The sequence below is a fragment of the Corvus hawaiiensis genome, chromosome 2, assembly GCF_020740725.1.
Source record: "Corvus hawaiiensis isolate bCorHaw1 chromosome 2, bCorHaw1.pri.cur, whole genome shotgun sequence".
NCBI lineage: Eukaryota > Metazoa > Chordata > Aves > Passeriformes > Corvidae > Corvus > Corvus hawaiiensis.
Genome location: NC_063214.1, coordinates 105,589,462 through 105,606,449, shown reverse-complemented (window position 1 = coordinate 105,606,449; position 16,988 = coordinate 105,589,462). Strand labels below are relative to the sequence as shown.

The 16,988-nt window shown below is 38.6% G+C and overlaps 1 protein-coding gene across 2 annotated transcripts in view; it reads right to left on the bottom strand.

The window, feature by feature from the left end:
- Positions 1 to 10,217: 10,217 nt before the first annotated feature.
- The window catches only part of MOSPD2 (motile sperm domain containing 2), a 32,979-nt gene continuing 26,208 nt past the window's right edge, over positions 10,218 to 16,988 (bottom strand). For both annotated transcript variants that reach the window (XM_048286708.1, XM_048286717.1), the window contains exons 11-15: positions 15,629 to 15,725; positions 14,775 to 14,871; positions 13,993 to 14,122; positions 12,755 to 12,857; positions 10,218 to 12,251 (exon numbers count right to left, since the gene is read on the bottom strand). In XM_048286708.1, the coding sequence (XP_048142665.1) occupies positions 12,105 to 12,251; positions 12,755 to 12,857; positions 13,993 to 14,122; positions 14,775 to 14,871; positions 15,629 to 15,725 (574 nt within the window). In that variant the 3' untranslated portion in view covers positions 10,218 to 12,104. The remainder of the gene's footprint in view (positions 12,252 to 12,754; positions 12,858 to 13,992; positions 14,123 to 14,774; positions 14,872 to 15,628; positions 15,726 to 16,988) is intronic.

The following is a 16,988-nucleotide window of genomic DNA, read 5'->3' as shown; positions in this document are numbered from 1 at the left end:
ATTCCATGTAAATGGTTTCAGGTCCTTCTGTGGAAGGAAAACCCCGTGCTTGTGCTCTCCCCCACATACCAGACTAATTCATTGACCCAAACTCACTTTCTGATCTCCAGGTATCTCCTTCAACTTCTTGCCATCTGAGGAGTTGTCAGTTCCAGCCTGCATCCCTGTGTCCAAAAGGCCGTCTCCCTGGCTCCTGCTGTGATTCCCTCTCCCCACTCTGCCCTCCATTTCATCCTTCGAAGAGAAAGTATTTTCACCTCCATTTAATGCCATCACCACCTCACCCCAATGCCTTTGAACCTGTCTCATTGCTAAAGGTGTCCTGCTAAGGGTGTTCTCTCCCCAGCACCCAGATGGTCCTTGATGCCTCTTGAAACAGCTCATGAAATAATGGGCTTCAGCTGCAGCCAGAATCACGTAAGGAGTGAGAATTGTGAGTGTCTCCAGAGGCCCTGGCACTGTTTGATTCCCTGTCATCACTGCAACCCTGTTAGACCTAAAATGCTGAAGGGATCTGTTCCCACCAGCCTCACTGTGGGCTCCCAGGGGAAACACTCAGCACAGACACAGCAGAAACCTGCTCAGGCTGGTGAGACACATTTCTGAGCTGGTCTACAAAGCTCTCCAGCTGCTTGGGGGGAGGCTGGCTTACATTTGACAAGAGCAAGAGAAGGTCGTGTTTTATGTCTGGTGCACTCTGCATACTTCTGCACCTCTTAAACAGCAGCAAGCCACTGTGGGTCTCAGTTACGAGTCTCTTGAAAAGGGATTTGAATGCTTTTCTCATAATAACAGCAGAACTAGAGTGGTGTCAGGGCAAAAGCTTTTTCAGAGAGACAGCCATTTCCCAATTTTTCTTTTTCTGCTGAAAGACAATGCCAGAAATCATTGACATTTATGCTACAGAGTCTGTTGAAATGGGTAAAAATGAAGTATTTATGCAAATAGAAGTGCACAGGTAAATAGAGACAGACATACAGATGTATGCATACGTACCTGTATAGTCATGAACAGAATATATGCAACAGCCCCGATGTTACTCTTGATTTCTGCAAAACTATGAGTCCATATGAGAAGAGCAAGGTTTGTTCAGGGTCTGGGGAAGACGAGACTCCTTAGGTGTCAAATGCATGCCAGGATAAGCAGGATTACTCAGAGGTGCTGAGCATCCCCTGATCCAGTAGCAATAAACACACTGAGATACGTCAGCCTCCATCCTGGGCCCAAAGACCTTCATGTGCTGCTCTGTCCTGGCACAAGCACCAGCAGTGCTGGTCACAGGTCATGCTGTTCGTAGGGAAAATGGGAGCTCCCTCTTGCTTCCTGTCTCCACTGGGAGCACAGGAGACATCTGACACGGGAAGAGGTGTGGATCTCCTGTGAGTCTGGGGTGGGAATTTCCACTCTTTTCCCCTGCTCACTCAGTTCCTCTTTCACAGCCCCCCACCTGCCCTGCAGGACTTCAGCTCCTGCCAGCTCTGGGAGCAGCAGGACATGCAGTGAGCATCGAGATGTCTGTGGCATGGCAGCAAAGCCTGCAGCAGTGTGAAGAAATTCCCTCATTTTTTTGTGTTTATACTGGGAGTCTCCCCTCCAAGCAGATGCACAGACTGCCTGGGGGAACTGCAGTTCCTCTGGAATGGAGCATGGACTTTAATCTGGTCTCCACAGACTGAAGACTGAAGCGTCTTTGGTGGGTGGGCCAGCTTTCCATACAGTAAAACATGCAGATACTCACTCCTGATGTTGTAGCCCAATTTCTCCCAGCCATGGGTCAGACAGGTGGTCCATCTATCCCAGCACCCTGCATTTGTGAGCACCCATGTCTGAAGTAGTGAACAGAAATTTCTTTTCTGCCTCATAATCCTCAGGCTTGGATTTGAATGAATTTAAGAGGAAGAAGTTTCATCTCCGAAAATTTGTGGAAAAAACCCCCATGGTTTATATTGCTGTGTGGAAGTCTACATATTTTTCATGAGAGAAGAAAGTACCTTGTGCAGCACTGCAATAGGCAATCTTTCCCCTGGAGATACATATTAAGCTCACAAAGAGAAAAAACAAATATCTGTGAGGAAAGCTAGCTTGCTTACCCACTCTTCATCTCCAAGTAGCCTGCAGTCTTCAGCATATTCACTCTCCATCAGAAAATTTAGCACTGGTTTTCTTAGTTCCTAGACTTTCCAAGAGCTTTTCTCTTTGACAGCCAACAAGCATTGCAAAGGAGCACTCATTTCCCAAGCTTGTCAGTTTTGCAAATCTCTCTGAAATCAAATGCCTTCACACAGGCTTTGTTGATACAACAGAGAGCAGTATGTGAAACTCGCTTGGCACAAAGAGTCTCCTGGTGAATATGGCAAGAGTACTACTCAGCTTTGGGTTTCAACATTTCCAGTAAAGCAACTGAGTAATTTTTGCCAGTGATGCTGGGCATTCCATCTGTGCAAATCCCATCTGTCTAATTTAGATCAATCCACTTAAAGAACATTACTGGCTGTCATGCCTTTGAGAGATTTTCTCTGTTCTTCGCACATGTCAGAGCCTGCGGTCAGAGTGCTGAGCAATGGGAGACCCAACAGCTCTTCATCATACCAGAGTTTTGAGTCTCACACTGAAGAATAAACAGGTCTGCATTCAGCAGCATCGTGATTGTTATAAATTATGAATAGTGCTTATCCACAGCCAAGAAATCTTTGATTTGTGCTGACAGACCACTCAACATCAGTATATCACTAGTGTATATGCAAGCATAATCCCAGTTGTTTACCAGGCTTGTCGGAAAGGGAGCAGTAAACTGGGAGGTTCTCCTTCACTCCTTGAAAATTTAGTCATCTGCAAAAATATTTTCTCTTTTGTGGCAGTAAAATGACTATTATATGCAATATCTACATAGAATGTTTCCAGATATGGTATCAATAGAGCTCAGTCCTGTCTCTTCTGGGTTTTTATTAAGACTTAGACCTTTTAATTGTTTCTTTTTTCTATACAATCAGATTGCAAAGCAGACCTGATAGGGCAGTTCAGATCTGTTTCAGCGTGCATTTTGGAAAATTGCTGCTTTTCACTACAGCACTACTGTGATGGAGTTGTCTGGAACTGCTCCCTTTTTCCAACAGGCACCAGCTTACCCAGGCAGGGTAAATCACTTCCTTGTAATGTCAGCCTTGTATTTTTAATGTCAGCCTTGTATTTCAATCACCCTCAGTGCTGAAGATTATCCTAGCCAGGAATTATAGTACAATTTACATAAAATGATGCAGAGCTATTAGAAAAAAAGACTGCAGGCAACTCCCTGCCTGCTGGGCTCCTTCTTCCACACAGCCTTCTGCCTCCCGAGTTAGGCATGGCCTGCAAAGCTGCACCCAGGGCCATTAGCCCCCATCCTCCCTGGGAGCCTGCAGTGTGTGCCAGCCCTTCACTTCAGCATCCCCAAGTGCCCCTTTGAGACACATGGAACAAAGGTGCTTATTGTTTTAATTTCAGCTGCTAAACAATTTGCCCTTTACATTCAGTAACCTAAAATTGCTTTCCAACCCTCCAGAATTCCTGGAGTACCTACCACCTTTACCCAGGGCCCTACCCAGGTCTAAATCCTAGCAACATACTGCCTTTAGTTATTAAATATTTTCTCTAACTCCATAATATTTTGATTGCCTTATCCTCCAGCACTGTGTTGCGAACTATATTGGGAATTGTCTATCAATTTCTCCCACAGCTTCTGGCAGAGCTGCTATGAGTTATCAGATGTGTTCTGGAAGGAAATCTGATTGTAAATAACAGCACAATATATCCCTAACTTCAAAGAAGACACAGATCCCTACTCCAAAAAAGTGTGTCTCTAGATGGAGAGTTGGCAACTCATTTTCCTGATGCAGAAGTCTACATTTTCTAGAGAAGAAATACACCCATTTAGAAATACTACTCCCAAAAATAACCCAAACAAAACCAAAAAACCTAAAAATATTTAAGATGTTTTAATACAGAATAAAAAACCTTGAAAAATAATTTACTTACATTTTTGGTTATCAGTTCATATAAGATGGTTAAGATTACATTTTGGTATCAAGTTCTTTACTTAAGAAGAGCAAGAGTTTCAGGCATATCTCTCTTTTCAGCAAGTGAGTTGTTTTTGTAGTTTATTTTCACTTACTGTAAAATTGAAAACTCCCCATTCATATCATAGCTTGATGTGAATAGTATCAGTATAGGCACAACCAGCTCTGCTAGTTACTACTAAATACTGCTATTTTCTTTTTAGCTGAGATAGATAGAAGTGTCAATACAATTTTCAGTACTTACAGTTTTTATATGATTTATTTTTTCTTGCAGCTAAAATTGTAGTCCTCTACATACAGTTTTTGTATCTAGCCACTGCCTACACTGATATCAGGGAAATACTGAAAAAACTGGCAATTTGATCACTAAATAGTCCCCTATTTCTCCTTTTACTTCTCTTGAGGATCAACTCATTATTCAGCCTAAAAATTGTCCAGTATTATACATGTACGAAGGCCATTTTTGCTGGTGTGACAGAGCTGTATTTGAAGCATCATCCCTCTTCCAGGCTGAAATTCTTTGGAAGAAAACACGAGAGCAGTAAAGCCAGGTGTCCTGCCTGCTGGTCCAGACAGGTCAGCAAGAAAGATCCTGAAAGAAAGAATATGGTTCAAAACCCCTCACATGTATTTTGCTTTGAGAGACAACAAATTTACCTGCAAGGGCAGTCACATGGACACCTGCCCATCATTACACAGAGATGACTTTGCTGGTCAAGACATTTTCACAGCATGGATCAAAACAATTTTCAGTTTGGCTACCAAAGCAATATCCACTTTTTTTTTTGTGACTACTTCTTCCTGGAGAGTGTTTGATTTGCTCCACAAGGACACCAAAGCTACTTTATGCTTGCACACAGCAAACATGAGAAGGTGTCTGTCTTGCTTGCATCCCCCTTGGGCAAGTTTGAAAGCCTCTGCCTCAGTCCTGCATGAGGCCAACAAACACAGGGCACACTCTGCCTGTGCAGGGACTTTCATTAGCAGGGCCAGACTAGGACATTTTCTACTGGGTACCTTCCCAATGGGAATTTCACACATGCTGGCAAAACAGTGCTTGGAAAAGTTCCTGTAAGCTGTAAGGAAAGCACTGTGATTTTTGCATGTCATGACCAAATTCCAAATCATCCAGAGCTTTTACACAAATCTGTGTATGTCTCCTCTGTATGGCCACTGTTCCAAGAACACTTTTCACTATTTTCAGCCTCTATTGGTGTATTATAACACAAACAGGAAAGGAAGAGGTTTTAGGTGAGACAGGTGGAAACAAAAGTTTCAGCAATAACTCCCTGCCCTGGGTCACTGGTTTGTAGGTCAGGGCCTTCCCTCCAGTCTAACTGGAGCAAATTTTTCATGGTTTTCTTTGCATCATGTCAAGCAAAGGAAATTCAACTTCTTCTCCCCAAAGACTCCAGCTCCTGCTCTCTCCCTTTCTGCAGCCCAGAAACCCCCTGTGCACACACACTGCTTCTCTTAAAGTGGCACCACCTCTCTGGAGGCTCTCACCTGCCCCAGTGAGCAGCAGCCAAGCAAAACATTAAAGTACATCATATACAACTTTCCAAATGAGTTACTTTGTGGTTTGATTGTAATGTGATATGCTCTACTTACACTTTTGCTGTGAGATGGCATCTATGTGACTAAGAAATTTCAGATATTTTTCCAAGGTGGAATCATTAATGGAAGGTAAATCTCACTGAAAATAGGCAAAGTATAAAATTAACTTGTCTACCAGGTCTTTTCAATGTGCAGTTTAGAGTAGGCAATTCCTTGGCTACTTCACTTTATCTTGTAATACTTCACGTTTTCCAGCAGATGCACTTAGGCAAAGTGAAACAAAGTAGTTTCTTCTTCTCTGATGCTTTTGCAAATTCTGCTCAATTTGGGAACTTGTTGGAGTAAATGAATGCTCTCTCTGAAGACTCTCAGAACAGAGCTGCTGTACCAGTTCCCCATATTCCTCATCCATATACCAGTACAGGACAGCCAGCATAGGAATACTGGAGTCTACTTTCAGTATGGGTAAGGAACATATGATTTAACACCTAGTCTGAACTCCAACACACATCCAGTGTGAGTGGTAGGAAGACACATCATGTCAATCACAATGCCTGCTAGAGCAGCAGTATCTGGGATTATATATACATCAACACATATTTGTTTGGGATTGTAGCTAAAATTCACAAGAGATTAGCATGAATGAACATTCCTGTTCTGAGGTGCCCCTTGTAATTCCAGACTGCACTCAGGACCTATGTTTATACATCCTCTTTGCAGAAGAAAGCCTGTGAAACCATGAACTCAAGAAGAAAATGCTACTTTCTTTAGAACAGACTAAAAAATGTTTTTGTGAATCATCACCATCAGCTGCAAGTTTAAATTCCAAACAAAATTGTAAGAAAAAAAGAAAACATGATAAATGCTACTTGGGTAGAGGAAAGTGCACTGCAGGGCATGGAAATTACAGTAATTCAGATGCCAGGAGGTCAAGCATCAATCTGTAAGTTTTAGTTGTACCAGATTAATGAAGCATCTGTGGTGTTTGCCCAGACTCACTTTTCCTTTCAGCAATTTATCAATTGTAGCATTCTGTACAAAAAAAGCTAAAGAAATTCTGTTAATGCTTCTTTTTTCACACTACTATTGTGATCTATGTTTATTTAAATGGTGTTCCTTATTTTTGTCATTTTCCCTGCGGCTTGAAGAACAGGTGTTCAGATATAGCTCCAAGCTGTCAAAAATAAAACTGGCAATGACTTTAACAGACACAGGGCTGAGGAAATACAAGAAAATTGCAATTTTGAAAAATTAAATGCCACAGAGGATTTGTTAGACTACATCATGGTTGCCCAGAGGATATTTTAATTTAGATTTCATCATAAACACAAAATGGGATTATGGTTATGGTGGGACTGATAGTGGAGATTGGACTTTAGGTCTCTTGTCTTACATTTCTTTGCAAACTTAATGAAAACACAGTGGATTGGAACCTGTCAAGATTGCTTTTGATCCCTTTCCTGAGGCCTAATTAGGGGAACACTTCTCTAGAGAGACCACTTATATCAACTGCTGGGGAAGACCAGAGCCTTGTGCAGCATTTTTCCGCTTTGCCCTCCTGACTATTGACTATGGGGTCAATTTTCTCATTGAGCAGCAATGCAAGTTTATTGTGAGGCTACCTCCCAGTATCCTACAGACACATACTGGAACAATATGAGTAGAGGAACCCTGTTATTTGTAGCTGGATCTGTAACAGAAAGTACATATCCAACAATCTGTTCCTTCTGGGAAGTTCCCACAGGTCGAGGTTTTTGCTCCTTGGTTGAGTAAACTTGTGTAATTCAGGAGGAAGTTCTATCAGGACTAAAGAAAAGACAAGCACAGTGAGCTGTTTTTGCAAAAATGAAAAAAAAAAAACCAAACTTTGAATGCTTTCAAAGAAATCCCTGTTTCTTGCCAGCTGAATCACCATCAGGTGCTGGCCTATCTTATGGATTAATCAAGATGAATGAAACACATAATTTACCACCATTCTAACAAGGTATTTTTAAGAGAAAAGAAAACATTCAAAAATACTTTGTGCAAAACCACCAAGTGAGAGTGAAATAATGAGTACATTCTATTACAGCCTAAAAAAAGTGGAAAGATAAATAACCAAAAGTTACAGATTCTTGTTCCATATCCAGGTTTTCCAGCATTTCAACCAACTCCAATACAGTATAGCACAACTAGTATTAAGAGAATTAAAACTCCATAAAGAATTACTAACAGATCAAGAGACCCCAAACTGGCATGAGAAAGACTGTAGAAGTCCTTTGGGTGGGCTGCTGCTTCACTTCAGGCCATGGTGACGACAACAATGGGCAATTGATAAATAGTTGGGTTTTTTCCCTTCAAGGGCTTTGTATAAGGACTTTATTATTAACATCAGAATGAATTGCCTAATGCAATCTAAAAAACAATCATACAGCAATAATTGAGCACACAGTGCTTCTTTCAGTGTTTACAGAAGTGACTTATAGCATGACAAACAGACTGGCTGATGCACCACTCTTGTGAATAAAGTAAGCCAGGAGAGGAGATACCTACCAGCAAAAATGTCCAGCTGCTTACTTTTTGCTCATACAGCTTGGGAACTTCAGTGCTTCTGCTCAGAAGTAGCAAAGCAGTAATTGCACAGATCTACCAGGAAGCTGCCTAAATCAGTCCCAGAAAAGGCCAGCAAGGGGAACTTCATTCAGCTCCTCCACAAAGAAGGGAAACCTCTCACCCCTGCCATGCTCCTGGAGATGGATTTTCTGTGCTTTATGTTTTGAGTTGTGCCTCTGTATTCTGTGTCTACATATATTTTATTACTGTGTGCAACCACTATAAAAGGGTCAAAAGCAAGCATAGTGAGGTTCCAATTGAAAAGAGGCACTGAAACTATTGAGAAAACTGAAAGGGGGAGGTTTTATTTCTCATCAGCTGCAGGAGGCACAGAGCCAGAAGCTGGTGACGCTGAAATGTGCCAAGGAAACAGGCATAGTGAAAAGCCTAATTGGAATCATCACTTACCATCATGTACCTGTGCTACCACAAACAGAATGGAAATGTAGCACCTGCGAAACACCAGGCTGTAATTCCTCAGTGAGCCATCTTCCAGGGAAAGTAAAGCATGCAGAAATTGACTGAAGATGTCTTTTTTAACCTCAGAAATGAGGACACAACCTGCTCTTCCTGGCTAATTAGAAGTGATTAGCTCTTCCTAAATCAATACACATACTGTACATAGACACCCTCGTGTCTTGACCCCAACACCCTATGGGGCTATAACAGACCTAAACCAGTGAATCCTTACAGCCACCTGTGATGGGCTTTGATGTTCTGTATTCTGACTGAATGCCCACTTTCACAACAAAGCCATAAAAAATGAATGAACTAACACTGTGCTTATCAACAGAACAGCATTTACACCCTTATGCTGCCAGTGCAATACACAGGACCACCAAGACACTGCAGAGACTTAAAATGTTCTCCCATAAAACCCCATATAGTCAAAAAACCCCATATAAACCAGCAAACCCTGGAATAGGGACAAACTGAGATTCTGAGGGCAAACAGTAGAGACAAATTAGTTACAGCAGGGAATCACTGATGAAATACAAAGGTAATTTAAAACCCCTGCTCCTGTCCCTGCTGCCCTGCACCCCCATGTTGGTTTTTTTTTGTTCTTTTACAAAACGTCTGATCTTTTACATAGTAAAGTAAAACAATGAGGCTCAGAGCAGGGAACAAAAATTCCTTGCTAGGAAAAAGAGTATGTGCTCTTTTGGAGCACAAATTGCTAATTTTTAGGATTACAATCTTTATTGTCTCTTAATTGTCTGTAAAAGCCAAAAGTAACTGCCAATCTACAATGAGGGAAAGGAAAACTAAATCTTAGATCTTGATAGTTCATGTAACCAAATCCTATTTTGTGAATTGTCTAAGCTCTAAAATGCCCCAGGTTTATAAACTGAGTTTCCTGTAGTGGGGGGGGGGTAACCAACAAAACCCTGGAAAAATATTTTGTCTCTTATCTCAGTTTTGGGTATCAAATTGTTATTGGTGTGTACTCTGTAACTTCAGCGTGTGTTAAGCACAAAACTTTCTACACTGAGACCCATTTCCAAGGGCTGGCAAACAAAATCTGAACCAACTAACAACTGAAAGCTTTGAAAATACTGGGAAAATACTCTGTGATGATGGAAACAATGATGTTCTCAAAGAAGAAAAATACAAACTGACTGTTGTCCATTTCAAGTTAAAATACACTACTGTCACTTTGCCCTTTTTTTGTTATCTATATTTTTCCATTTTCTGTGTCATGTTTAAACAATAGTTCATTTTACCAAGATCCATATATATTTTAGTATTGTGTGCACTTGCATCACTTGTGCCATAGTGACAGGAGCCACTGACATGCCAGTATCATGTGCTATGTGATTATGTCAGGCATTCTGTCCAAGAAGCCATCATCACCTATTTTATATTTGTCTGACAACTACCATCACAACTTCTGTTCCCCAACAGACTGTGGGTCATCACCATATTGGCCCCTCCCATATTAAATATCTGCAGATTAACAAGAAAGCAAAAACCTCAGGAGATGCCACTATTTTTAAATGACTAAACATTCAAGACTATGTATTTCCTCATATTTATTTTTTAACTGTATTTTTCTAAAACATATTAAAATAGAAAAGATGTTCATCTGATTCATACAAAGAAAATACCAATAATAAAATAAGTAATAAAATACTGAAAATATATGAAAGCACCAAAACATTAAAATATTCATATTGGCAAAGACTCTAAGAATATATTTCTGGCAATTTTACAGTAAAGTGCTATTCAATCCACTCAAATTAAGGAATTGGCATTTTAATAGCATGGTTATTATTATCTTAATGTTAAAAATTACTTTGTTTCTTTTCTCACTAAGACAACAACCCATTTTGTTGGAAGCAAAGAATTTGAGTTGCATGCACATAAAAATAACCCAAGTAACAGCTTCATTATAAGCAGTTAACAATATAAATTGCCAACTCATTAGGAATACAAAATACTGAGAAACAAACTAGGCAGAAATAAGATTAGTGAAAAATTAAGAAAATGCAGATGTGGTAAACCATTGTATAAATTAAGAGAGGACAGAAGACTGTGCACCAAACATTTCTGCAGACTTGCTTTTTACATGGCATTTTTTTAGTAATCATATTGCTGGCATTATTAGTTAATCTGTTTATTGTTTTAAACTGCCCTTTTCTACTTCCTAGAAATGATCCTACATCACCAACACACTGTAAGCAAAAAGACAGAAGTAGAGTATGACCTTTATTTTTCCTTAATAATCACTTCTCATCTACTGAAGTCAGATGACAAAACTAATAAATCTTTTACAAAGCCAATTTGGAGCAAAAATTAATCCAAGCAACATAATTATTTTAAATTTTTAAAACTCTTAAAGAATGAAAATTTTAAATGTATGAAAGATACCATCAGTCTCCTTTTAAGCTTTTATCATTTTAATATACATATTTACAGCAATGAGTACAAAGAATCCTTGTTAGCAAAGTTCTTTCTAGCTTTTTGCACCATTTCTGTGAAATGGCAGATGCAATACTTTTATGTTGCCTTCAAGTGTATTTAATCTTCCCGATTTGACTTGCTTTTTTCTTAATTTCATATGTACTTTAACCATATTGCACAACTCAGAGTAAGTTCTTACACTGACTAATAGCCTTTTAATGAACCAATAATCAGCCATCACAGTAAAGAAGTCAACTCCTACACTCCTTCTGTAATTTGAGTACAAGTTGCTTTCCAAAAAAAAAAACCCAATAGGAATAGTGTCGTCTTGTTCATGTGTTACTTGGTAAGAAATGTTTACAATAACTTTTCATTTAGAAGAAGCACAAAAATAAGGAATTTAACCAAAGAAAGCAATGAGTCTGAATTATCAAAATAATTACTAACAACAAATATCTTCCTTTATGTGCATGTACATACACGGATTATATAAAAATCCACCTGTATTACATAATTTCTGTAAATTTTCCTAGATGAACAGATTAACCTTGGACTACACTAAGCTGACTGTTTGCATCTTCTATGGGAGTGATTCAGAATGTAAGAATGAATATGATGAAAAGAAATGAAATATTGTATTTAAAGTGGTTGAATAGAGGGGAAAAAAAAAAGCAAAACAGTCTTAAATAATGTTGTATTTGGTTTCCTCCTCCCAGTTCAGTAGTTTTTATTGAGTTGTACAGTGAAAATAGGTCCTAGCTTCAACAACTTCGTCATGCCCTATTGTAAGTGTCAACTTAGAGAATAATTTCAGTAATTTCGTTTGCTGGTCATTCATTTCTTCTATCTTTTCTTTCCCCAGGAAACTGTTCCTTGTTCATTGCTGTAGGCTCACAAACCTCATTTTGGCAGTTCCAGAATCCAAGTGCAGCACTGCAATCTTTTCGACTCCAACGAACCATGATAGGCAGCGGCACATCCAGGGCACAGCAATTCTTTTTAGCTTCTCTGGGCATAGGCCAGGTAGAAGCAGAAGGCAGCAACAGTAACTGATAGCAGTGATAAAACAACTGACAGCTGTTGGAACCAGAGGCAGCGATTCATCTGCTCTTCAAGTCTTTTATTAATCTGCAGTAAATGAGTTAGCTGAAAATAGAACAGTTTCATTAAGTTAGAATTACTGCACTTGAAAGTACTTGGCAATTTTGAGCTATTTTGGCAATAACTATAACCACAGAAAAGAAAAAGCCTTCTCACAGCAGTATCACAGCAATACTTTTTCTATCACTACATACTTCAGGAATCTGTTCTACTAAAGGAGCTTCATATCTTAAGTTATGGATAACCAATATGGCCTGTATCAAGCAGGTGACATCTTTACACTTAGAAGCAAAAGATACTACTAATGCTCATTGATATGCCAGATCTGTATATACACAAGAAGAATGAGCAAACTCCACTGAAAATTTGATGATTATTAAATCATTATGATTAAACAAAATAATTAAATCATTATCACTGATGTAGTTACTTTCAATTGCTGAGATGTTCAAACAGTATAATTTACAAAATACCAAAAAGGTTCAGTTTTATCTCTAGTGTATTCTATAATTTTGCTGAATACTGAGCACAAAGGAATGCACTATTACCTGTATATGTAAATCTTCATTAGTTTTTGCTGGAATATTAAATGCATTGTCTTTTAATGTCAGAGAAGAGGGCTTACTACTTTCTATGACGTGACATCTGAGCCTGTGAAAAGGGAACAAGAACACACCAAAAATCACAATTTAATGCAACATTGTATAATTAACAGTAAACAATCCATCTTAAGTGGATAAAGTACCTGCACATTTAAAATTTAAGAGACAGTAATTATAATTACACTAAATTTAGTCCAGGTTTACAAAAAGTAAAGGCCAGGTTTGTATTCATCAGTAACTAATGTACACAGCACACTTGTAAGCAAATAGCCTCTCTCTATTGTTTCAGGGTCTGTCTTAAAAAAACCCAAATAAACTACAACACTTATGCAAGGAAGCGTAAGGTCACTCACATGATGCAGATTTTATTCAAAAGGGAAATACAGGATAAGCACTTTAAGCAAACACAAAGCAAGATTTAGGCATCAAGACTCACAAAATATTTTTTCCACAGTAGTTTTAGCCATGAGGGGGTAAAGGCAGCTCCAAAAAAAACCAGCCCCGCAAAATATAACCCACAGAAAAACCCCAGGAAAAATCTAAGGCAAAAAACCAGTCAAAACTGCAGGGAACTTTTCCTAGACATGTTCAGTGATACAACCCAATGTGACTGGATGAGAGAGAAGAGTAACAGGTACATTCAAAAAAGTGTATGGGGAAATGTATTTTTTTAGTGATTTTTCTAGATGACTTTTTCACTACTAAATATCAAAAATACACATATGAACATGTGATAGGTTTTGCAGACTTTTTCTATAAAATACTGATTTTCCCCAGTAGAAAGGGAATATTTTTAATATTGTCTAGAAAATAGTTTTGCATTTAATATGTCTGCTTTCCTTGATTGCTTCCTTTTAGAAAACTCAAGCGACACATTCTTATTAAATTATTAAAAAACCAAAACCCCTACTGTCCATGTGTATTGTCACATACATTCCTATTTTTTCCATTTAACTCTTAATCTGCACAAGAACAACAACAAGAAAAGAAGAAGAGCATGTACAGAATACCATGATAATCAGTTAAAACAGAGCAAAAGTCTCAGTAATGTATTTTGGTCAGTAAGCCCACAAGTGAGTTTGGAGAATTGTTCATTGATTATGCTATACAAGTGCTAGAACTCAGCCAAGCAATAAAAGCTAAAAAACCCCCAAATCCCTGTTAACAGAAAACCATATGCTTACCTATGTTCCATCACTTTGGTCCTAGGGACTTCTTTCCAAAACTGAGTCATTTCTGGCCCACCTGCTCCAGAAGACTGGTCCATTTCTGCTGCCATTATAAGGAAACGATCCTGCAAAGAAGCTGCGAAACCTGCCCTCAAGGAAGACAAAAAAAAAAAAAAGGCAACAGTGTGCTTAGATAAAATGACAATAATACAAGGAGGAGAGAAGCATTTTGCACAAAAGTACCATAAAATGAAAGCTTGTTTATTGCAGGACACGAGACACTGATTTACTACAAATAAATATATGGAAATCATTCTCTAAAGCTCAATAATTCTAATTACAGTTTTCAAAAAATGATATAGGTTTATTTTAACAGAACTAGTTTCATCTGAATAGCTCAAAGACAACCCAAAATTTTGTAAAGAGTGTATTCTCCAGCAAATTCACCTGTGCTTGCAACAATTTAGGAATACTGCAGATAAACTCCCACTGTAATAATGAACCAGCAAGACAACTGCCACTCAAACTTTCTGGGTTTTAAGATATGAAACAAAAGGGGTTGCAGACAACAGCTGCTTATGCCTGAGTGGAGTAGTAAATCAGTACAGCCAGTCACTCAAATCCTTTCTGACACCCATGTTTTTGTAACAAATAGTACCATTTTCATACAAGAGTCAAGTAGACATGGGCACCAGTCAGTCCTACAGCAGCAAGCACATACAACCATCAGTGTCTAGAGCTTAAGTCTAGTAATACAACTTGCCCAGATTTCTTACAAAACCTATTTTTTTACTTACCACCATGAAGAGAGACTATTATATCTAATGATGTGCCAGGTTCACAGCTGCTGTTACTGGGTTTAACCCTGTATTTTTCAGGTGCAGTTGTTCTCACCTATAAACAAGAAATACGAAGGATATAATAAGTGCATCCACAAACTACGGTTGCTTCATAATTCCTCTCGTTCCGTAATAACTAAATCCCCAAAAGCTTCACTATTAGGACAAGTCTCTAAAATACATCATTTTGTAGGCATAATAGGACTCTTGCCTATTCCTTTTTCCTCTCTCTCAACTGCTTTTATCCTTTGTTTTCTTGCATTTGCTATTTTTCTTTTGCATACATATTTAAAACCAGCCAAGAATGTGTTATAATAAATATGAAAATATGAAAACTTTAAGTTATTTTAATGTGCAGAGAATGCAAAAGATGGGAAAAACCCCACAAAGATGCATGTAAACTCAGTATTTCTGAAGCAAATATAACTATTAATTCCTTTGATAGTGACATTTGCAGATGGATCTGCATCATTTCAGAGCAACTTGTTTCCAGCCAATATTTAAAAATTCTAAAAAGGTGACTTTTTAATGCTCAAGCCTTTCTTTTTCAAGAAGTATTACTCTCACTAAAAAACTAACCATCACTTTAGCTCTTTTTTAGTCAGTGCTCCAAAGATTTGTAATACTAATTATCCCCTTTAAGGTGGTACATCATAGGGATAAATTCAGCCAGATTTCTTTAACCTGCCTCAAACATCACAACACAATAAAAAATTTTGTCTATAAAATGGATTTAATAGTATCCTTCCTCCTGACACAAAACAAGAAAAAGCTACACATTTAGTAAACCAGGCCACACATAAGACACTTACTTTAAAAGCCACTACATTTTTAGTGACGTTTGTGAGAACTATCAAACATTTTTTCTCTCCGGTTTCTTTGGATCCAAAATATAGCTCCTCTGCTGGGCTAATAGGAAATTTTAAAAGAATTAGTTTCTTCAGATTATCTTTAAAACAGATCATAAAAAAACCTGATCACACCTCCAAGAAAATAAAATACTTTCTACCCTGCAGCTACAGTCAGCATAAACAGATTGTAATGAAAAAAAGCTGTGAAAACAAAACGCAGAGATTTTGTAGTGAAGCTCAGGGTTGACTCGTGACAAGTGGAACTAGCTGCCTCAGCTGATTACTGCCCTTGACTTCTGCCATCTGTAACAGCAGGAACAGCCAACAGATATACAGTCAGCTGCTTAATCCTTTGGCAGTGTGTTAAGGGAAAGCATCCTTGGTTTTAATTTAGACTCATTTTAAGGAATACAAGGTGTCACAGACAGGGAGTAATTTCCACCTCAAACATTTGTCCTTGTCATGGATATAGTGCACACATAAGAGAAGGCAGATATCCATGACTGGCAATCATTTCAACCACGACAGCTGAATTCTCTTGTACTTAAGAGTCAGTCTTCACATACTTGTGCTATCACATGCATAAATAAAGTTACTGCCTGCTTTTAATATTCTTGCACAATTAAGAGTCATGCATGAGATATTTTAAACCACATCAAACACAACTCATTTTGGATAAGCATTCAAATGAACACGAGTAGGTAAAAGGCAGGGCATGCTCATATAATACAAATTGAAAGGAAACTTGAGTAGCAAGTGAAGAACTTTTTTTCATTATGCCACATTAGGAGCACACAAAGAACTGCTGTACTACTCCATACTACAGAACTGCATATTCTTTTTCAAAACATGTGATTTTTTTCCCCCATGTCCTCTTTTTAGAATGCCAAATTCATGCTACTTTGACCTCCTCCTCAAAAGACCTCCTTTTATAGTACCAATCATTCTTTCTCCTCCCACTTAAACCAGTGTATGAGCTGAGAAGAAAACCCTTTGGGGCTGTAGGACAAGTGTGAACGCCCATGCCGGAAGGAAGGCGACTGTGATGATAGGGTGCTGATGTTTTACAACGCATTAGTCAGTCCACATGACTAGACTACTTCTTTTGTGGTGGGAAAGAAGGAAGTGTGCCAAATAAGGTAAAAACCAAAAAACTGATGGGTTTAAAACAGGTAATTCCCTCCTCCTCTCAGTATTTTTTCATTTCCAAATTCTCAGTTTAAGTAACCAATGCTAGGGAATGGAAGGATTGTAGCTACAAAATATTTTAGCTATCTTAATACTGTACTACTGCAGCTGTGTGTAACAGCAATTGCAAGAT